At 46.6% G+C, this 23,219-nt stretch overlaps 1 protein-coding gene across 2 annotated transcripts in view; it reads left to right on the top strand.

Annotated features, from left to right (window-relative positions):
* The first annotated feature begins 7,005 nt into the window (after positions 1 to 7,005).
* LOC115635582 (uncharacterized protein C16orf45 homolog) overlaps positions 7,006 to 23,219 on the top strand; it is a 54,326-nt gene continuing 38,112 nt past the window's right edge. For both annotated transcript variants that reach the window (XM_030534570.1, XM_030534571.1), the window contains exon 1: positions 7,006 to 7,303. In XM_030534570.1, coding sequence (XP_030390430.1) covers positions 7,225 to 7,303 — 79 coding nt within the window. In that variant the 5' untranslated portion in view covers positions 7,006 to 7,224. The remainder of the gene's footprint in view (positions 7,304 to 23,219) is intronic.

Genomic DNA, 23,219 nt, shown 5'->3' with positions numbered 1-23,219 from the left:
TTTTCTTGTCTACATCTACCCATTTATTCACTCAAGCTTTTCTATGGCACTCTCCTCACTATTGTCTGAGTCCTCTCAAACACTAATGGATTTAGTTTCACAATATTCTTGAGAGCTAGGTCAGTATTCTCTGTGCGTTACAGAGAGGAAACGAGACACACAGAGGTGAAGCAATTAAACCAAGGCCACACAAGGAGTCTCTGGCAAAGCCTGGAATTAAACCCACGGCTTGTGAGATCCAGTCCAGTGCCAGATCATCTTTCCCTCACTCTTAAGGTAGAGAATATTTATAAAAAGCTGACACATCTTCTTTCTGCACATCTCCCTGTCTCCTGTGCTGAAGGTCATGCGCTTCTGGAAGGAATGGTTCCCAGAACACCAGCTTACCTATTGACACTCCCCATACACAGACCTGCCTTTGAGGTGCATTGTAAATGTTAACTCCAGCATTTTATTACAAGTGCCTCCCTTGTTGAACTTGGCTGGGACACAAAAGCAGAATTCCCTTGTCTCCTGTTTTTAATAATAATAATAATAATTAATAAAAGTGCCTTCATTTTAAATACATCTTTTGGGCTCAGCTTTGCTCTGTCCTTCATTGTCCAAACAGAATACTGGGTCTTTCCTAAACTCCAAGTTAGTGTAAGAAAAAATCCTTTCTCATGTGGCATTACCTAGGGTATGATCTGGAGCAATGAACCATTCCCCCCCCCTCAGTTCTCCACCCTAGGGTGCCTTTTACACTGCTTTGCTTTCACACAGCCTTCAGCATGTGTGTTACTCCCAGTTATGTTGTATGAGTGTTACGGCCAGCCACTCATGAATTACACTGCAGAACAATGCCAGTAAATTCCCAGTCCCAGACTTTCCCCAGAAATGTACATCATTTACTGCCCAGCTCTCTCCTGAACAATACAAGCTCATATAAAATCTGTCATTTTATTAATAGAAAACAGTATGCAGAAATCCTATTATCCCAAATGGAGTTTCCCAAACACATTGGTTTAGAAAAACAGTAAAACAAATTTATTAACTAGAAAATATTTTAAGTGACTACAAGTAATAAGGCATAAATGTCAGAATTGGTTACAAGAAAATAAAAATAAAGCACAACTGATACCTAACATTACAAGCTAAATGAATTTAAAGAAAAAATCTCTTGCCACATGTTTCAGCAGTCTTACTGGCTGAATTTCTTTCCTTCAGAATCCCTCCCCCAGGCCAATGCTGCTTCTTTTGTTCTTCAAGTGTTATTGATGCTATGGGTAGAGAGAAAAGGAGAGAGAATTTGGGTTGTCTGCTCTCCCTTCTTATAGTTTGAGAATCATCTCCAGCTGAGGTTCAGGAGGCAGCAAGTCTGTGTGAATGGGAATGCCCAGCTGTTTCTTTGTCAAGATGTAGATTTTTTGCCCATATCCTCTTTCCAGGCAAAGATTGGCCACTTAATTGGGCGATGGTCCATTTCATTTTGTTGACACCTGGCTGAATCACTGGCTAGACTTTTGTTTCTGGGAAACTGGTTTGTGGCTCCTCTCCCAGACTTGAAACATATCTTAGTAATAACATACAGAGGAATCTTATAACTTTACATGCAATGTTTCCACATGAATTTTACCAGGACAGTAATGGTCAGCAAATTACGAGTTTTCAAATGATACCTCACAAGGCATACTTTGTACAAAATTTATCATAGTCCTGCAAAAGAGGTGAACATAGGAGTGCAGACTGTCACATCCATATCTCTCATCAACTCTTTCCTGTATCACAATTAACTCCTAACCATTCCTCTGCAAGACAAAGTCCAGCCCAACTGTGGCAATGCAAGGTGCAGGCTTTCATTTTGTAGTCTAGAAACCCAGAGTTAAATTGTCAACATGTCAGGCTGCCTCTACTAGTCTACACAGGAAATTGGTCTTTCTCATTGCTTTCTGCAAGTGTAGGAACACAACTTTACCAGAATTAGAGCTGGTTGAAAAGTTTTTTTTCCCCTTGTAGGAAAAAAAATTGGGGCAAAAAAATCAAACACAATCTTTTTGCCCAAAATTGAAATATTTTGATTCTGACATTCTGCTATGATGCCTCATGGAAGTTGTAGTTTGGGTACCTCATGTTCCCATTCTCCTCCTTAGACTGGACTCCCCACTTGGCCTACATTTCCCATGATACATCATGGTCTTCCCTTTTGGTGAGGGGAGGTAGTGCATCATTCCCATGACATGGCTGCCATGCATCATAGAATGTGGAGTTCAGCTTGGGAGTCCAGCCTACAGAGAATGGGGGAATGAGGCAACTGAACTACAACTCTCATGAGGCACTGCAGTTGGATTTTGGAATAAAAATATTTGGGGCTTGGGCCAAAAAACCAAAAAAATTTTGGTTATCAGTTGTTTGGTTTTACAAAAAAAATCAAAAGAATTTTTCAGAAAGCCAGTACTTTTTTCCAAAAAACTTGGTTTGTAGAAAGCCCCGTTTTCCATGGAAAAACAGTTTTGCTGGAAAAATTTTGACCAGCTGTTGTGGTTCCAGCGTGAGTTTTACCATTGAATACTCATTCCCTCTGTCCATGGGCACCCTTCCAAGGGACTAGGACCTACCCCTGTATTTCTTTCAGGGTCGAATTCCATGATTCATCCCACTTTTAGACCGAGTTCCTAAGTCACAGCACCCATATTCACCAGTGCTGTGTCCTCTGGGTTTTGGGCTCTGTTACAGACTTCCTTTCTGCAGTATGAAAATGCAGTCTCTTCAAAATAAAGTATGTATTTATCCAGAGGAACATAGGGATGAAAGGGTTAAAACAACAAGAGGCCTATAAACACATTATCTTACCTAAATCTGAACCTTTTCCAGTTTCTGTAGGTCCACTTGTCCTAGGCACCCACAGCACTGGAGCTGGGCAAGACTGACTGTGCGCCTGCAGCTGCTGCCATGGTCTCAGTGTGATTCTCTGTCAGTGTCTCACCCACAGAGTTCCAACACCGTCTTTTGATCCATATCAAAATGCTTTTGCCTGTCCTGGGACCCCTGAACTTGGTCAATCTGATTTACACATCTCTCCAAGGGGATCAGAGGCAGCCTTCCAGCAGTGGATTTGTTTAAGACCTGCAATTGAGAGAGAATCACTATCTGCAGTTGTGTATTGCAAGCTATCACTTTAAGAGTGGGGAGGTTTCCTGCTCCTTCTTGCAGGCCCAGGTGGTTCTGTATCAAAGTGTGTGAGCAGCATCAGTCTGGAACGAATTAGCTTAAATCAATTAAACTCTCTCTCTGCCTTAGGGAGCAGCTTGTTTTCTCTCTGTGTTTTGAGGTTCATGTTTGTTGTTCTCAATTTTACAAAATCCAGTAGTTATGCTGCAATTTCTCTCACTTCTCTAGGTATATGCTGTGGTCATAACACTAGAGAGGTCTAAATCAACCCACAATTGAGTTAACTCTTTGCCCAAATGCACCAGACAGCACAATAGTAATCACAGAGGCAGAAATACATACAATATTTATAAAATACAATACAGATATCTCGGATGTTCATCACTCTAGCTCTAGCCAGGATGATTTTCCTTGTGTATGATAAGAGGAGAACTGAAGTCCTAAGGGACTCTCATTGAAGTTTCTTAGCTCACAGGTGTGGTAGCTTGAAGCAACAGGGCATCCAGACAGAGAGGGCTGAGGTCCAAGCAGTGGAGTGTGTACTTGTTGCTTCTTTGTTTTCTTTGTAACACTCCTTTACAGTTCTAGGAATCCATGGTCTTCAGAAGGCAACTGCCATTTTGTTTTCAGTTCAGGTGCACGTGTCACAGGAGATCCACACATTAGGGATTTCTTTCTTTTGTGTTAAAGCATAACCAGAGTCCTCGTGCTGGTGTTCTGAGAAGAGAACTTAAAAGCAGACAAATGGTAAAATGGCCACTTATGGGACTTGGAAGGGCCTCCAGTTTAATGCAAAAGAAGAATTTGGCTAGAGTTTTGCTGTCTTTCCATGCAGATATTGTTGCAGATAGTGGCATGAAAAAATCTGTTTTTCTAACTGTGCTGGGAAAGGTGCCTTTAGTAGCCCCTAATGCCTACCATGTCCCACAGGACCCAGGCACAGTGGGGTTTAAGGACTTAGGCTACGTCCAGACCACCCGCCATATCGGCGGGTTAAAATCGATTGCTCAGGGATCGATATATTGCGTCTAATCTAGACGCAATATATCGATCCCCGAGCGCGCTTATATCAATTCCGGAACTCCATCAACCCCAACAGAGTTCCAGAATCGACAGGGAGAGCCGCGAACATCAATCCCGCGCGGTGTGGATGGGTGAGTAATCCGATCTTAGATATTCGACTTCAGCTACATTATTCACATAGCGTATCTAAGATCGATTTCCCCCCGGTAGTGTGGACCAGCCCTTAGAGGAGGTTTATAAAGATGTAGTGTGCCAAAATCCTAATAGGCCTATAGTTCTATTACACAAAACACAGGATGGGCTCAGGGGGAGGGACTGTAAGTGTCACGAGCCTTCCTGGCTGTAGATGCATCGGGAGGAACTGGGCAGCAGGCTCAGTACCTAGAGATCCCATTCGGAAGCAACAGGAAGCCTGGGGCCAGAGAACTCAAATGGGAAATCTGTGAGGATATGCTGGGAAACTTACAAGTGTAAGAATCTGGCCTGGGACCAGCAAGTTAAATAGGAATCTGCAGGGAGGCAGCTGACCTTTAAGTTAGCCTGAGTCTTGTGCTCTGCAAGCCAGAGAGGCACCAGAAGCTGGTCACCTGCTGAAGGCACTCAGGGCCGGCTTTAGGAAGTGCGGGGCCCAATTCGACCAGTTTCAACAGGGCCCCGGCAGGAATGACTTAAAAAAAAAACACATGTAAAAAAACACGTGGGGCTTGTACTCACTGGGCGGTGCTACGAGTCTTCGGCGGCACTTCGGTGGTGGGTCCTATACTCGCTCCAGGTCTTTGGCGGCACTGAAGGACCCGCCGCCAAAGTGCCACCGAAGACCCAGAGCAAGCGAAGGACCCGCTGCCGAAGTGCTGCTGAAGACCTGGAGCACCGCCAAGTGGGTAAAAATTAAAAAGGCGCCTCTAGCCAGGGAAGGGATTCTCACTGGGCACAGGGCCCTCTTAGGCGCGGGGCCCGATTCGGGGGAATTGGTGGAATAGGCCTAAAGCTGATCCTGAAGGCACTGGATCTCCAGGAGAATGAAAGAGGAAGAAAGGCTCCAGGAGGGAGGTCACAGGCCATGCTGTAGTTCCTGGCCAATGTGGAGTTGGTGCTCGGAGTGGGGACAGCGTACAGAGACTCCCTGCCACCCTCCCTTTCCCCCCTCCCCACCCCCACGGCCACAGGAATGTGCCAGCGGTTTCTGGGAGCAGTTGCGGAGCCAGGGCAGGTAGGAAGCCTGCTTTAGCCCTGCTGTACTGCTGGACTTGCTGGGAGGAGTTGAGGGAGTGGGAGGAGTTGAGCAGCCAGGCCTTTGAAGTACCCTTGGGGACCCCAGATTCAGAAATGCTGGATTGGAAGGATTGTGAGCTGCAGATGGAAGGAGCTGTCAACAGACCTGGGTACAGAAGCCAGCACATTTGGGGTATTCGATACTCAGGGTCTTTGGGGAAGGGTATATGAGGGGCACTGGGCACTTAACAGATATACAGGAATTTCACAAATAAAGGGCAGGGACTGTTTTGTGTCAGTATAGCGCCTAGTGCAGTGAGATTGGTCTGTGGCTGAGGTGCCTATTAATTATTAACAATAAATGAAGGTTGCCGCGCCGTGAGGAACAGTTGGGGTGGGAATAGTCACAGAGAGACCTTAATGCCATAGGGTGATGGGTGGGGCAAATGAACCCATCTCTGACTCGAGAGTTACTGTACAGCAACAGGAAACAGATGATTTAGTGGTGGGATTTCTCTGGTTTCCTTCTGCCCTTAAAAAAAATCCCTGTTTGTGTGTCAGCCTGACTCTCCGCACAAAACTGCCTGGCTTGCCTGCACATCAGCACTAGACTAAGAACCAAGCACGTTTGCTATTGCGTCATGGGTAGAGCTGGTTGGGAATTCTTAGGCAAAACTTTTTCTGTGTGTGTGGCTGGAAGGTGCTGATTTGTCATACCAGTTTTGATAAAAGTTTCCTCAAGTTGGGATGGAATTTCTGGTCAGAGAGACAGACAGACAGCTTGAGTGACTTTCCCATATTTACTGTGGGCTTGTCCAGGGAGGAGATAACTCTGGAGTTGATAGCAGAATGGTTACTGCTTCAACTCGGCCTCTGTTGGATGTGTCTTGAGGTGAGTGGTAGAAGTGTAGGAGCACAGGATGGCCCAGTGGTTAGGTTAGCTGGCATATTGGGAGACCTGGCTTCAAGTCCTTGCTCTTCTACAGGGTTCCTGTGCGACCTTGGGAAAGCCAGGTCGGAGGAAGATTTTCAAAGTCACTTAAGAATGAAATTCCCATTAAAGCAATGAGGAGTCTGGTGGTACCTTAAAGACTAACAGATTTATTTGGGCATAAGCTTTTAGGGTAAAAAACCTACTTCTTTGGGGTTTTTACCCACAAAAGCTTATGCTCAAATAAATCTGTTAGTCTTCAAGGTACCACCAGACTCCCCGTTGTTTTTGTGAATACAGACTAACACATCCACGTCTCTGATACTAAATTCCCATTGACTTTCAATGGGAGGCAAGTGCCATTTATGCCTTTGAAAAATCTTCGTCTTTGTCTCTCTGTGCCTCAGTTCTCACTCTTTAAAGTATGGGATAATAGCACTTCCCAACTTCACAGGGATGTTGTGAGGACAGGTAGCTTAAAGATTGTGAGGTGCAGCATTATAGTAACAAGGCTCCTATATGTATAGAAAGGACTAACAGCGTTCAAGAAAGCTTCTTGTCCTTGTTTCCACCAGAGGGAGCCCCTCTGTCCAATAATGAACATTTATATCTCGCCTCCTGCTGCTTCTGGGCTATTTCATATTCCTGCAGCTTTGCGAAAGCATCTCAAGGGCTAATCATCAGACAGCAGCTGCCAGGCAGGTGTCAGGCTTCTCTTTTCTTTTTTGATTTGATCTCTCTCTCTCTCTCTTTTAATACATTTCTTTTCAAAGGGTGTGCTCTGGCTTCCCTCTGGAAGTGGCTCCTTGGAAGTGCATCTGCCTGAGGAATTCTGGGCTCAGGAAGATTTGCTTTTTTAAAAAAACACCACCTTTTCTTAGGGTCTTATTACAAATAAGAAGGGTGTTAGGATGGAAAAGGAGAGCAGGATGCCTACCAGGTATGGATCATTGGAGTCAACCAAGTGGACAGCTGCAGATTCAGCCAAAGGTGAGAGTGCTTTGCATGCATGTGGAGCAGCCAGGCATCCTCTGAGATCCCTGCCCGATGGGAGAGCTCAGCTGCCTCTTCAGGCAATGGACTCAAATCCGCACTCAGTGCCTGCAGAGTCTGCTGATGGATAACACCCTGTCTGAGCTGGACCTCACCTGGACTGGTCTCCTAGCTCCCTTCTCTACGCCCACCCCTGCTAGTGACTATGATGGGGGTACATAGCAATCAGAGGGGGATGGGTGTTTAGAAATGTTGGGTGCCTCTGATGGTTTTTCTCATCACCTTGGAAGTTTCACAAGGGTAAGTCAGGGACTTTCCCATCCTCCCCCTCCAGGGCTAGGGGGTTGTTGGTGGCATGGGGGGAGGGTCTCAGGGTACCTGAATAGCTCTTTGGCAGAGTGAAGGCAATAGGCATTTTCAAAGCAGTCCTTTTCTGCACAGCCACAGGGCTGTAATAGTGGCAGGCACTGGAGGAAGCAGGTGATCATGCTTATGAGTAGGAAAACCTGGCTGGGACCCAAGAGTTCTCTGTTCATTCACAAAATCAACTCACACCAGCTCTTCCAGGCGGGAGTTTGTGCTGCGAGAGCACAGAGGTGGCAAAACTCCAGCGCCTTTAGGGACACAAATGAGGGAAGGGGTGGATGACGGGGTTAGAGTAAATGAGAAACGTCCTAGCTTGTCTCTCTGGGTGGAGAAAGTATTAAAAGATAACACATCAGTCCCCAGAGCCCCCCAAAGCTCTGACTGCCTTTGAAAAATGATCCCTTCCTGGCTCCAATGGCTCATTGTTAATTTGATTCTTGAGAACATCATGGTGAATAATGAAGATGAGGGCAAGATTCAGGGATTTACACATTCACAATGCTGCTAAATATTATTAGTTTCTGCTTTACAGTTCCCCAAGTGAGCATCTCAGGGCTGGCGGTTCCAGCAACATCTGTGCTGGGGAGATTGATGGTTATCCATTTATCCAGAATATTTATGCCGAGTAGATGGTGTCTATTTATTCAAGTACGGAACCGTATGATCAATGCCACCACAGAAATCTACATCCTGGGAGAGGTAGCTAGGCTTCAGATACACAGCAGCAGCTCTTTTATCGGCTGCTACATAACTGTGGGGAGTGTGGGCTAGTGGTTAGAGCAGTGAACCAAGGGGACGGGGCAGGACTCCAAGGTTCTCTTCCAGGTGCAGCTGCTCATTTGCTGTTTTCTCAGGAACCTCATTTACCCACTCTGTACCTGTTTCTCCCCCTGTGAAATGGGGATGATCACAGAACTGTAGGGCTGAAAGGGACCTCAAGAGGTCATCAAGTCTGGCCCCTTGCACTGAGGCAGGACCAAGTAAACCCAGACCATCCTGACAGGTGTTTGTCCAACCTGTTCTTAAAAACCTCCAATGATGAGGATTCCACAACCTCCCTTGGGAGCCTGTTTCAGAGCTTAACTACCCATAGAGTTAGAAAGTTTTTCCTAATATCTAACCTAAATCTGTATGCTGCATATTAAGCCCATTACTTCTTGTCCTACCTTCAGTAGATGTGGAGAACAACTGATCACTGTCCTCTTCATAGCAGCCCTTAACATATTTGAAGGCTGTTATGAGCTCTTCCCTTCTCATGACTAAACATACAGAGTTCTTTTAACCTTTTCTATAGGTCACATTTTCTAAATATTTTATCATTGTTGCTCTCCTTTGCACACTCTCCAGTTTGTCCACATCTTTCCTAAAGTGTGGCAGCCGGAACTGGGACACAGTACTCCAGCTAAGGCCTTACTAGTGCTCAGTAGAATGGGACAATTACTTCCCATGTCTTACACACAACACTCCCGTTAATACATCCCAGAATGACATTAACCTCTTTTGCAATGGTATCACATTGACTCATATTCAGTGTGTGATCCACTATGACCCCCAGATCCTTTTCAGCAGTTCTACCGCTTAGCCAGTTATTCCCTATTTTGTAGTTGTGCATTTGATTTTCCTTCCTACATGAAGTACTTTCCTTGAAAAGTTTTGGTTTGATGAATCAGCATTTTCCAACAAAAAATGTATCTCTGCAAAATTCCTGACTGACTCCAGTTTCATCTTAACTTTCCCTCTCACAATCCTGACATCACACCTGGCTCACACTTTCCTTCTTTCTCTGGAGCCTTCCATCCAGCCATTCTCTGAGCTCCCCACTTCCACCTTCTGCCAATTACATATCTTCCTTTATTGAACTAATTACTTCCTTAGCCCAGCCATTGCCCCAAGTGTCAACAATCTCCACCATAACAGGTTAATTTCTCCTAATTAAGCCAGTATATCTTCTCTGTTACACAAGTGACCAGGGTTCTACAGCTAGCACTCTGTCGCAGAGACCATAGGATCCAGCTGTGTTATGGAGATCATGTGAATCCAGAGGTTGACTGACTTCAGAAAACGCTGCAAAACCTTTCTCCTCAACAAAGCCTTTGCACTGTGAGACCAACACTCACATACAGATATTTCCTTCCACCCTCAAACCCCAACACTGACCTTTCCTTCCCCCCCAAACCTCAATACTGACCCCATTTCCACCTCATATCCCAACACTGACCCTTTTCCACCCAACACTGACCATCCCTTACACCTCAACCTTCCACACTGATCCCCTTCCACCCCACACCTCAACACTGACCTTCCCATACACCCCCAAAGCTCAACACTAACCCCCTTCCACCCAACACTGACTTTCCCTTACACCCCAACCTTCAACACTGACCCCCTGACACCCCCCACCCCAACACTGACCCCCCTTCAACTCAACACTGACCCCCCCTTTGATCCAATACACCCCAACATTGACCCTCCTTCTATATCCACACTTCATTGCTGAGCCCCCTTCTATCCAATGAACCTCATATCTGACTTCTCTTCTACCCAATAAGCCCCAAACACTGACCCCATTCTACTCCAAACACCAAAAGTGACCTCCATTCTACCCCCAAAACCCAACACTGACCTCTTTTACTTACCTCAAATTACCCAAACTGACCCCCTTCTCCCCTGAATTCTCCCAACACTGTTACTCCCTCAATCCTTAAACTCCAAATATGACCCCTTTCTGCATCAAACTCAAACACTTACCTTCCTGCTTCCCAATAAACCCTAACCCCGACCCCTTTCAGTCCCCCCAACGCCACCCATTGGTCTGACCCAGTATGGCCATTCTTATATTCTTATATGATCAAGTCATCCCTTAACCTTCTCTTTGTTAAGCTAAGTCTATCACTATGTCATATTTTCTAATCCTTTATTCATTCTCGTGGCTCTTCTTTGAGCCTCTTCAATTTATCAACATCCGTCTTGAATTGTGGGCACCAGACCTGGACACACCACTCCAGCAGCGATCACACCAGTGCACAATACAGAGGTAAAATATCCTCTTTACTTCTATTTGAGATTTCCATTTATGCATCCAAGAATTGCATGAGCCCTTTGGGGTCCCATATTTCCAGTCATACGTAATTACAGTAGCTTTGGGGTGGCAGTAATGTCCGCTTAGACTGTGCCAGCATTTCAGACTGCTCTGAGGGCTCCTGTTGGCTCAGTGCTATGGTACCAGCCCCCAGCACACACACACTCACCCTCCCTGACAAACCACTGGCTCTGGCAAAGAGATTGCTGGCTGAGCAACAAAAAAGGTAACGTTTGGCAGCTCTTAAGACTTCTGGAGAATTTGTCTCAGCTTTTGCAATTGATTCCACCCTCGATAGAATGTGTGACCTCCTGGGATAGTGGTGTAGGCTTAGCCACATGTCACCAGGGCTGTTTTAAATAGAGGTGTGAGGAGTTCCTGCATCAATGTGTGAGAGTGTCCAGCTTGGGCTGTATATCTGTTGTTAGGTAGGAGGCATCTAAGGAAAACCTAGGGTGTTGAATCAGACCTGGAGGTAATGTCCTTGCAAGGTGCTAGGGGGCGCTGTGCTACCAAAGGATGAGAGGTAAAACTTTGCCCCTGATCATTTTTGGTCCTTAAGCATCCACTGGCCTTTGCTGCATTTGGTTGTGAACAATGATTCCCTGGTTGCTGCCTTCAGCCTCCATGGTCTTTCCCTGGGGTTTCAATAGGATCAGTGTGACAGATCCAGGGTGGCAGATGGGTTGCACCCCATGAGTTGTGGCATGGTAGCAGAGGGTGAAGTGATGCCATAGAACCACAGAAATCAAACAGCTGTCGCTGGTAGATGACTGGACAACTGGGTTGTTCCACCTGTGCTCCTTAGTGATGGGCCTCCCCATCCCAGGAGGTCTCTATGAGGCCAAATCTGTGATGGGCTGAGCACGCTTGGGTCCTATGGGTTTCTCATTCTCTTCTCATGGTTAAGTGGTAGGATTGTGTCTGAGGTACATCACCCCTTCTCCCTTATGATTATTTATATTACAGCAGTTCCTAGAAGCCCCAAAAGAGATCAGAGTCGGCTGTGCTAGGTGCTGTACAAACACATAAGGAGCAATGGACCCTGCCATGAAGAGCTTACAGATGAAATAGACAAAAAGAAGCATCATTATCCCCATATTACAATTGGGGAAACTGAAGCACAGAACAAGGCAATGACCTGCCCAAGGTCAGACAGGGAAATTGTGGCTGAACTGGAGTCACCTGTATCCAAATCCACTGCCAAAACCACAAGGCCATCCAGCTAGGGATGCATGCAGAGACCTCTCAGTGGCTGCCCGACACCCTCTCCCCACCCCTCCCCATTCCTACTCATGGTTCCTCAATGTCAAGGCTGTGGCACAATATAGTAGGGGAAGGGGAATATATGCTGCTTATGTTCCCTGTGGATGTGGATAAAGGGCTGATTCTGCCAGGTATCCGCTCCTACTGATTGCAATGGGAATTGAAAGCACTCAGCAACTCTTGGCAGCTCACAGTGTAAAGAGAACCTCAGTCCCTGGGATTGCCAATCAATCAGGCGTCTTTCATCATGACCCCAGTAGCAGTAACTGTCAGCATGGATTTGTCAAGAACAAATCGTGTCAAGCCAAACCAATAGTTTTCTTTGGCAGGGTAACAAGGCTTGTGGATGGGAGGAAGCAGTAGACGTGGTATATCTTGACTTTAGTAAGGCTATTGACAATGTCTCACATGATCTTCTCATAAACAAACTAGAGAAACACAACCTACCATAAGGTGGGTGCATAACTGGTGGGAAAACTATTCTCAGAGAGTAGTTATCATTGGTTCATAGTCAAGCTGGAAGGGCATATCAAGTGGGTTCCCACAGGGATCAGTTCTGGGTCTGGTTCTGTTCAATATCTTCATCAGTGATTTAGATAATAGCATAGAGCAGGGATCAGCAACCTTTCAGAAGTGGTGTGCTGAGTCTTCATTTATTTACTCTAATTTAAGGTTCCACGTGCCAGTAATACATTTTAACGTTTTTAGAAGGTCTCTTTCTGTAAGTCTATAATACATAACTAAACTATTGTTATATGTAAAGTAAGTAAGGTTTTTTAAATGTTTAAGAAGCTTCATTTAAAATTAAATTAAAATGCAGAGCCCCCTGACCAGTGGCCAGGACCTGGGCAGTGTGAGTGCCACTGAAAATCAGTTTGCGTGCCGCCTTTGGCACACGTGCCATATGTTGCCTACCCCTGGCACAGAGAGTACACTTATAAATTTTGTGGACAATACCAAGCTGGGAGGGGGTTGCAAGTGCTTTGGAGAATAGGATTAAAATTCAAAATTATCTTGTCAAGTTGGAGAAATGGTCTCAAGTAAATAGGATGAAATTCAATAAGGACAAATGCAAAGTACTCACAATCAGTTACACACATACACAATGGGAAATGACTGCCTAGGAAGGAGTACTGCAGAAAGGGTCATAGTGGATCATAAGCTAAATATGAGTTAACACTATAACGCTGTTGCAAAAAAAGCAAATGTCATTCTGGGATGTATTAACAGGACATGAGAAGTAATTCTTTCTCTCTACTCCATGCTGATTAGGCCTCAGTTGGAGTATTGTGTCCAGTTCTGGGCATCACATTTCAGGAAAGATGGGGACAAACTGGAGAAAGTCCAGAGAAGAGCAGCAAAAATGATTAAAGGTCTAGAAAACACGACCTATGAGGGAAGATTGAAAAAACTGGGTTTGTTTGGAGGAGAGAAGACTGAGAGGGGACATGGTAACAGTTTTCAAGTACATAAAAGGTTGTTACAAGCATTAGGGAGACAAGAAGTAATGGGCTTAAATTGCAGCAAGGGAGGTTTAAGTTGGACATTAGGAAAAACTTCCTGTCAGGGCGGTTAAACATTGGAATAAATTGCCTAGGGAGGTTGCAGAATCTCTATTATTTGAGATTTTTAAGAGCACATTAGACAAACTCCTGCCAGGGATGAGAAAGATAATACTTAGTCCTGCCATGAGTGCAGGGGACTGGACTAGATGACCTCTCAAGGTCCCTTCCAGTCCTATGATTCTATGATGTAGCTTACTAGAAACACAGACCTGCTCCCAGCGCTGTTGTGAGTCATACCCAGCTGGCTGGCGGCTGTCTAAATGTTTCCATCAAAGCTGTATGCAGTGAAAGTCTGTAGCTATTACACTCCTCATTAGTGATGCTCTGTTCCCCAGGACAGTGTGTGATGATCAGATTGTCTCTGGCTTTAAATCAACACTTGTTCTCTTAGTTGGGTTGCATGGTTGAAATGGGGCCTGTTGAGAGGTCATTTTGCTCCAGTAATATGTTATTGATCTTGCTGTCTAGCGTTGTCATGTGCAAAGTGCCTTGGGATGCCTGGCCGTCTGAGCAGGATGGTTTGATCGCAGGCCCGCTGATGGGGCCATCTCTTTTCCCATCAGAAATGGAACACAGGAACTGCCCAGACCGGAATCAGACTGGGGTCCCTCCAGTCCAGTGTCCTGGCCTAGACCATGGCCAGGACTAACTCTGCTATTTTAAACCTCCGTACATATTCACTGGCTTCTCCTGACTGAATCAGAATTAAACGGCATAAGGAGACTTTTGTGGAATAACGGGGGTCTGCGTCCTCTCATCCCCAGCTCTACTCTCCACTCCCCTGGGATGGGCCCCACCCATCATTCGGAGCCAAAAGGAAATTCTTCGCTTGCAATTCCATGTAACAGACACTCAACCTTGCTGCACAATTATTTTCTCTGTGCCCCTTACTGTCCAAAGAGAACTGCACAACTCAACGGGGACTTATAATCCCTTAGTCCTTACCTAACACTCACGGGAGCCAGGAGCGACAGGTTGGGGGCTGACTGGAACAATTTTTAAAGCAACGTGTTTTCAAATGAGGTCAGAAATGGGCTATTCGTGTGTCTGGAGGTTCATGAAGCAGCTCTGTTCCTCCATATGTCATCACTAGTGAATGTCACCTCTGTATTTTCCAGGTACAGTAAATAACAGAGAATCAGAGGGCGAACAAAGCACCATATAGGAACAAAATGAAACGTACTAAGAAAACCATGCACCTGCCAGCCAGGCTATGTTGCTGGATGTGAAATTACTGGTACTCTCAGACCTGTACAGCATTGTATACGTTCTTAAATGCAGTGGAGGTTGCTAAAGACAAATAATGCCCAACTAAACCACAACAAGCAGGAAAAACCCTTACAACTACATGGAACACCTCACCACCCACCCACAACATCCAGACAACTGTAACAAAGCAGAGGCCAGTTTGGAAAACTGGTGGCTAAGGGCCAGGTCCTCAAAGGTATTTAGGCATCTGTCTCTCATTGAAATCAGTGGACTTTTCCAAGGTTACAGAGGGAGTTTTCATCAGAGCAGGAAGTTCTTTTCCCAGGAATGTATGCCTTCCAGTGCTCTGCTCAGATCAATAGACCATAGGTAATATTTTCAAAAGCACCCAAGTGACTTAGGAGCCTAGCTCCCATGGACTTTCATGGACTTTGGAGCTTGAAACTTTATGCTCTAGAAGTAGCTCCATTTTCTGGCCATGACACTTGTGTCCTCAGCTAATGAAACCTGCATTAAGTCCAAGTTGTTACTTATCAGAGCAGCTGTGAAACCATCAGCCTTGTCCTTTTAGTCTGGTGCCAGAAGTGACGCTTAAATAAATGCAGGATTTCAGGGTTGCATTTAAAATCTATAATATGAGTGAATGACAGTCAAAGTGGATAAGCCGTTCATACCATTATTTTCATTACTCGCCCCATTATCTGGCAGTGCAGTGAAACACATTTGGTGAAAGCGGAGCAAATTAGCTGTGGGCTCTGCCGGAGCATCATAATAAGAGTAATTACTTTTGGATAGCACATGTCCTGCAAAGAACAAGACCCCAAGGTGACTGGGTGTGCATGTGTACTGCATTGTAACAAATCGGTGGTCACTTATCACTTTGAGGTGGTCAGTAATCCTAACACCATGGGCAGAGGGCCCCTAGCAACAGAGCTAAAGGAAGATCTCCCTTCGGAATTGGTGGTAGAGGGCCCGTCTCACACAGCGGAGCATTTCTGATTCCATCCAGTAGAGGAAAATGGCTCACAGACACACTAGCCAATTCCTTGTAGTACAGTGGGACACTATCTCTAAGGGGGAATGTAGCAGTCATTATACACAAACAGCGCTGAGCTGCACATTAGGACAGGAAGTGATGAGGAATCCTGTGCCCAGTTGCTGGTGAAATGTAGCGGGATTACAGATAATCTCCACTTTGCCCCAGATACTTAGGGCTGATGGGTCTGCCCATTGGCAGGAATCATGGCCACCAGCAGAGCCAGCCTCTGAGCAACCTAACGAGCACAGCTAGCCTGTAGAAGGCTGCCTGCGTGGCTACACAGCCTGATTGGTGGGAAGAGTCAGCAGACCAGCTCTTAAACTCAGCAGCACCAGCAGTGGTTTGGTGAATGCTCAAAGTGTTTGCTCATGTCTGTGATACTGCCTGCCTTGGCCCCAACCCTGCTCCTGCCTTGCCTCACTCCAGGTAACCTGACTCTGACCCTGGGCTCCTATTCCTGACTTCTGTGCTAACCACTGGGCCTGGCTCCTGCACAAACCACTAGAGATGACCACCCACATCCCAGGCTCTGAAACCCATTGCTGTGGTAATGTGCCTTTGAGAGGCATGCCTAGGGTCAGCACCCCTGAAACACAGTGCAGGGAAAAGCTGTTACGGCTGTAGCTCATTTTACACTATTAGCAAAGCCAAGACACAGTAGAGGAACCAGATAAATAAACCTGGTTGTGCAGCAATTCCAGGACTGAGCAATCTGCTCATAAGGAGGTGATGTTAGCAGTCAGCTGTGTGACAGACCAGAGCCTGCAGGTGACTAAGGAGGAACAGGGGAACTAGAGATGAGGACTCCTGTTGGTACAGGGGGACTTTAGCCCATGCTGTCTCACAAACCAGCTCCTTTCCACACTGCGTGGGGCTCTCCTGCGGCACTTCGTATCTATGAATCAGGAGTGAGAATAGAGGGGAAACCTCTGCAGACTGTGCTGCAGACACCCACACCAAACCCTTTGTTAACTTACACCTGAGGCTGCTCACGTGTACTTCCCCACAACCACCCAGGCGGTAAAAGGCCAGGAAATCACAAGGCAACATTTGCAACCCATACAATGTCAGTCTCCAGGTTTTAGCCCACCCTCGTTATAACACTCCAGACCCAGGGCGTGACCCGGAGCCCGTTGGAGTCAATAGAAAGCCTTCCATGGGGTTGAGCGGGTTTTGGTTCTGGCGAGGCCCATGTCTAGCACAGTCACTCTCAATGCAGCAGCGCTATCACCCTCCCCGCACACATCTCAGAGCTGAAGAATGAGGGTCATTCTCCATTAAGACCTTATCCAAAGACCACTGAAGCCAGTAGAAAGACTCCCATTAACGTGACTAGGATTTGGGATGGTCCCAAGGAACAGGGACAACAGCTTGTGAGCCATGTGTCCACTCACACCGACCCAGGTTGATCACATTACAGATATCCAGCCCTGCCAGCCACTGGTCCACACCCCAAGAATTATCCTTCTACGTTAGTTACGGAATAATTGTGAATACACAAGGAGGGCTGAGAAAATCCTCAATTGCTGGCAGGTGATTGTGGGATGTGAAAGAAGGGGGAAACTGGATGATCCATTCTTCACGACACATTATCCATTCAGCTCCTGTTCAATGGGTTTGAAATTAAAAAAAAGGCAAGTGCATCCCTCCCAATAGCAGAGTTGCTGAGGCCACACAGATGATAATACTAAGCACTTTCCACCTGAGGATCTCTCAGTGTTTTGCTAATGCTAATTGTGTGCTCAATAATCCATCTTTAAGCCTCATCGGCAGTTAGTGCAGATGCCCTGTAGTATTACTTCTAGAGCAAAATTCTACCCTCCGGTCTGGCCTGTGGATTGTACCTTCATTTTCTGCTCTCTTTGCATGGACAGAGTTCCCAGAGAGAGTAGGGAGAACAGGGTATCAGAGTTGGGATGTGCCCGTGGATGATCGGAAAGCAGAATTTGTCCTTGCCACTTGATGCTTTTTAAACGTTTCTTATATAGTCTGGCCTTGCTATCACTCATGAGATTCTGGCACTTCTCCCACTGTTTGTACATTGTCGGAAAGATGGATTATTGCACCTGCCATAAATTTGTCACTGTGTATCATTGATAGTGAGCAAAAGTCACGTATGTCTGATAACTAAAGAGAGCTTTGAAGTGGAAAGTTATAGGAACTGGGACTGGAACAGAAAACTTTGACACCGCATAAAAAAATGGATTGGAAGTGTCTGCCGTGGTAAGAGATTCAGGCTCTGTTTCACAGCCCAAATAGATGAGATGTCTTTCCAGGTAAAGTGACAGGGAGGAGGTGGTGTCTAGTGAGTAGAGCAGACAAGTGGAAGCCAGGATTGCTGGATTCTGATCCTAGCTCTGTCACTGAATGGCTGAGGAAGACACTTCACCTGCTGGGAAATGTGAATAATAAAACGCACATATCCCAGAGAAGCGTCGTGAGGCTCAATGAATGTTTATAAAGTGTTTTGAGATCCTTGGATGAACCGTATGAAGTATCAGATTATAGGCTTTTCAGGGAAGGGATGGCCTTTCTGTTATGTTTGTACAGCACCTAGCACAATGGCACTCTCACTGTGGCTGCTAGTCGCTCCAGAAATTCAAATAAGGATTCATTTCAGAAGTCCTGGAGGGAGAGCTAGCATCGTGTTGGTGCCCTTTCGTCCTAGGAGCAGACAGCTGTTTCCTAGCTGCTCATCAGTCTCATTTAGATTTTCTGATAAAGGTGAATTATAATGAGGCAGCTGATATATTAGGGCTGTGAGAAAACTTTGAAGAACCAGGGGACCGGCTGATCTCCGTGGGTCTATATGCACTGCAATAAAACCCCACAGAACTGAGTTTCAGCACCCAGCTCAGCTGACTCAGGCTAAAAATAGCAGTGTCGCTGTTTGGGCTCTGAGACCACCCCACTTCACAGGGTCTCAGAGCCTGGACTTCAACATCTACACTGCAACTTTTAGCCCTGCAGCCCAAACCCTAGTCAGCTGACCTAGGCCAGCCACAGCTGTGCCATGGGTCTTTCATTGCAGTGTATATGTACCCAGTGTTGCAGGCAACAGACCTATCACCACAGAGCTCACATACCTGGGGATGTAAGACTAGAACCAGTGTCCGGAAGCTCTGACAAATCAAGCCTTTCCCATGCCAGCACTCCTTGAGCTGGCTAGAGAAACAGATGCTTTAGTATGTCTGCCTCAGACACCAAAGGGTAACTACACTCATTCTCACTTACAAAGCCAAGACACTGCAAGACACTGTAGCTTTGCTGTTCTGACCCTGCCTGAACCCTTGATATATTTTATCTTGTGCACTGTGCATTGCCGAGATTCTGGTTTCTGAATTATGGTTCTCGAACACAGTGAATCAAAACTTCATCAAAGGGGGTTGACTCTGGTGGGATGATTGGTTGTTTTTTTTGCCACTTTGTAGCAAAATAAACAGATGGGGAGAGAGTGCAAGCCAGCTTTAATGGACCCCCCCCCCCCGGGCTGCAATCTCATGCACGGCACCAGGATTTAGTTGATAAATGTCAGATAATGAAAGTTACTAACCTGTTCTGCAGGAATGTTGCTAGGGCAGATCCACTCCAGCTTTCTTTGTTACTCCTGGGGGAATTCTGCATCAAAAGGTTAAAAATTCTGCGCACAATATTTTAAAATTCTGCAGTTTATTTGTCAAAATAACACAATATAATCAAACCAGTTTCAATTATTTTGGTATTTTGTTTCAAAATGCCCGTCGGCGAGTCTGTCTGTAACAATACAAACCCCCCCACACCCCCCCCAAAAAAGATTCAGAAAATGTTTTTAATAGATTCCTTACTAGGAATTAATACAGAACTTTGAGTAATAAGTCATTTAAACTACAATACAGGAGCAGTGCAAAGAATTGGAGAAGCCAGGGGTAACAGAGGAGCTGAGGGAGAGGGAAATAATTGCTGGGAAGCAGGCTGGGAGTGAACCTGGGGGGTTGTTGGGTGTGGATGGGAGAAGTATGGAACAGTTTTTTTGTTTGTTTTTGAGAGGAGGAGGGATTGTTGAGGAGTGGGGAGCCTTCCCCATGCAGACACTGGCTGATCCTCTAGCCTCTCCCATTCAGTCAGGCACATCTGCCCCTATCTCCATGTGGCCCTGCACACCCACTCAGCCACCTTCATCCCCCATCCCATATGTCCCTGCAGCCCCACTCAGCAACACCTCCTTCTCTCCATCCCCATGTTTCCCTGCACCCCCACTCCCATTCAGCCCCTGCTCCAGTCTGTCCCCACCCCACTAACCCTTCTGAACCACAGTCTGTGTTCCCCCCAGAAGCCCTGTGTGCACCATGCTGTTGTCCCCCCCATATCCCGTGCCTCTTCACTTGCCCCATGGACAGGGCACTGTGGGGTACATAGCCTCTCCTCCTCCCTATCTGCAGCTTGCTGCTCCCACCCAGGTTCCCTCTGTTCTGGCACCACAGCAGCTTCTAGTGGGAAAAAAGTGTAACTGCAGCACCTCTTTGGCAGAATGTATTTTTTGCACAGAAAAAAAAATTCTGCAGGGGACATGTATTCTGCATGTGTGCAGTGGTGCAGAATTCCCCCAGGAGTACTTCTTACAGCAAGTCTAAAGCTTTACTGCTTAAAACCACAGCAAGCCCATAGGTTGCAGGCACAAGGGGGAACCTGTGCTTCCTTCCCTCTGCACTCAGCATTCTCCTACAGCACAGAGCTGCTCCTGTGGACCCCTACCTGTCCACTGTGTGTCTTCCACCCCTCCCATGCTCTCTCCCGCACCTCATCACATGCCCTGCCTAAGCAGAGCTGTGGAAATAACCAATATTTCCATTTGGTAGCTGAACCAAAAACTCAAAAATAAATTCTGTTGGGTCAAACAAAACAATTTGGGGATTTAAAAAAAAATCAAAGTGAAACTTAAAACCAAAAGTCCCTTTGAGTCAAAAACTTGAAATATTTTAACCCCCCACCCTTCCCACACACACACCTGAAACAAATGGCAAATTTGACACGAATTTGCAAAATGTTTCGGCTGACCCAAATCTGCATTTTTCGGTGAAAAAATAAACCTCAGTCCAAAAATTTTTTCCCAGCTCCACTCAATAGCCTAAATCTGTGGGGGAAGGGATGCAGATGTACTTGCCCAGGCAGATGCTGCTCTTGTGCCCTTAATAAGGATTGGCGACAGGCTCCCTCCCAAGCACTGAGGGAGTCAGCAGGCAGTTGCTCCGCTCCCATCTTCCCTCACTCTCCACTCCCATGCTCTGACCACTACACAGAGCTCTGTCCCGTGTTGTCTCCTCCTGCACCAATGTGCTGGGCTCAGTGAGAGCAGGGCAGGGGAACCACTGCTATGCTGGTCCTCCTGCTGTCCCCCTCACCCTCAGAAAGGGGGTACTAGGATGCACCCTTCCCCTCAGTGCTTTGCCAAGCCCAGCTAGCCAGGCTGGTGCCAGGGAGTGTCTCTTCCCCTAGGCCGGTGCACTCAGCCTGAGCAGGGAGAGCAGGGCACATCTCCTCTTTGGCTTGAGAAGCTAGCTGTGATGTTGGCCCATAGCCACACCATTTCTGCATCCCCTGTTCAGCGGGGTCCCCAGGCAGAAACACAGATTTTTTATTTATGCAGAATATAAATTGTCCAACAGGTGAGGTCGGGGCCTGCAAGATGGCCACCACCAGGCACCCGATGGCCCTTCTGTCCTGGAATGGCAGATTCCAGCTAGCTGCACCCTCAGGGGGGCGCTGTTAGGAGCCTGACTGGAGGAACACAGTGGGAGGCTGGGTTATGTAAGCATCCCTATTGGCAGGCCCAGGCCCCTCTCCAGCCAGAGCACAAAATGGCGGTAGGGTGGGGGAAAGCTTTATCAGTGCGGATTCCTCTCTGTGAGGGAGGAAGCGGCACCCTGCACTGGGGGCTGAGGGTTAGCGATGGCACCAACTGATTCTGGCTCAGACCCTGGCAGGTAAAAGTCTTTCGGGTCTCCACTCGGGGGCTGAGCACTTTGGAGACAAATAGACGGAAAGGGTTTTTGGTTTTCTTAGAGGGGTCACAAGGTGCTTGACGGCTGGGAATGAGGAGACCCAGCCAGGGCTCTGATCTGTGCAATGGAGCTGAGCAATGCTGCAACAGTGAAACCTGTGGTGACTCTTCACCATATCCCCACCCTGGCCTTAGGAGACCACTTGCCACTAAAGATGGGCCCAAAATGTGGAGTTCAGGCCTAGCTCACAATGGTAGCAAAGTCCAGAATGAAGCGGTGTTGGGGGTGTGGGGAGAGGTTGGAACTAGGCTCTTGGGCTGGGCACATAACTGAGGCATCTGGTGCTGGCCCCTGTCAGTCACTGGATTCACTGGACTGTGGTTCTGATCCAATCTGACAGTCCCTATGTTCCCATGTAAAAACAGCATGTTGAATAGAACTTGATTAACGACATGTACATAACAAACAATGCTCAATTCATGTAGTTCTTTAAACTGGAGGGAGGATCTTGCAATGTGCAGATGTTTTCTACCTTGGCTCGTAGGGTTAGTCCTTGGAACAGTAAGTGCCAGGTAACGCTTCATGTTGTCCCTCACTTTATGTTGCGTATACAGTTGCTCAGACGTACCTCATGCCCTAACAGCGATGTAAGGATAACTGAAGGTGGGGTGTGTCCCTGCTCATGCCATGTTTCATGGCAAAAAACATGGTCTATGTGCCTGCCTCATCTCCAGCAGGCAAAACACAAGCACCTTAGAATTATCAGAAGACTCAGAGATGCAGATTCATTTTCGCCTCCAGCAGTTTTTGTCTCATTTATTCTCTTGCTGCTTTATGGAGGACGAGGTCTCCGGTGTTTCTAGTATTTATTGTCAGAGTAAAGTCTGGTGACTCATTGGCTTTGAAAGACTAATTAGCGAATCTAATGAAAGAAGGGGAAATGAAGGAGCTTACTTAATGCTTGGCATCTCTGGCTTGCCTGCTTCAGAAGCATTCTGTCACAGTGGGCCCTTCATGCATATTGCACGCTAGTTAGGAGGAGAGAATAGCTACCTGAGCCAGCGTTGATGGTAATGCAGGTGCTGAGCAGAACCATTCCAATGAGGGGCACATCAGGCAAAGTCTAGGAAATAGAAATAAAGGAGAAATCCAGCTTTCCACATTGATCCTGAAGCTGATCACGACCTAGAGTGGCACCACTGAAGTAGCACCAGATTTAGGACTCCGGCTTGCAAGCTGCAGAACTCTCTTGCCTTAATCCAGCAACGAACCTGAAGCCACGAAGAGCTCCACCTAAAGAAATGGGCCGGATTCTCAGTTATACTAAGGGCTTGTCTACACAGGGGGTTTATTGTGCACTAACTGGCCTTCTTTAGTTCACTTTAAAAGTGTAGAAAATTCATTGTGTGCT

Source organism: Gopherus evgoodei, chromosome 15, assembly GCF_007399415.2.
Source record: "Gopherus evgoodei ecotype Sinaloan lineage chromosome 15, rGopEvg1_v1.p, whole genome shotgun sequence".
NCBI classification, from domain to species: domain Eukaryota; kingdom Metazoa; phylum Chordata; order Testudines; family Testudinidae; genus Gopherus; species Gopherus evgoodei.
This window is presented reverse-complemented; position numbering and strand designations above follow the sequence as displayed.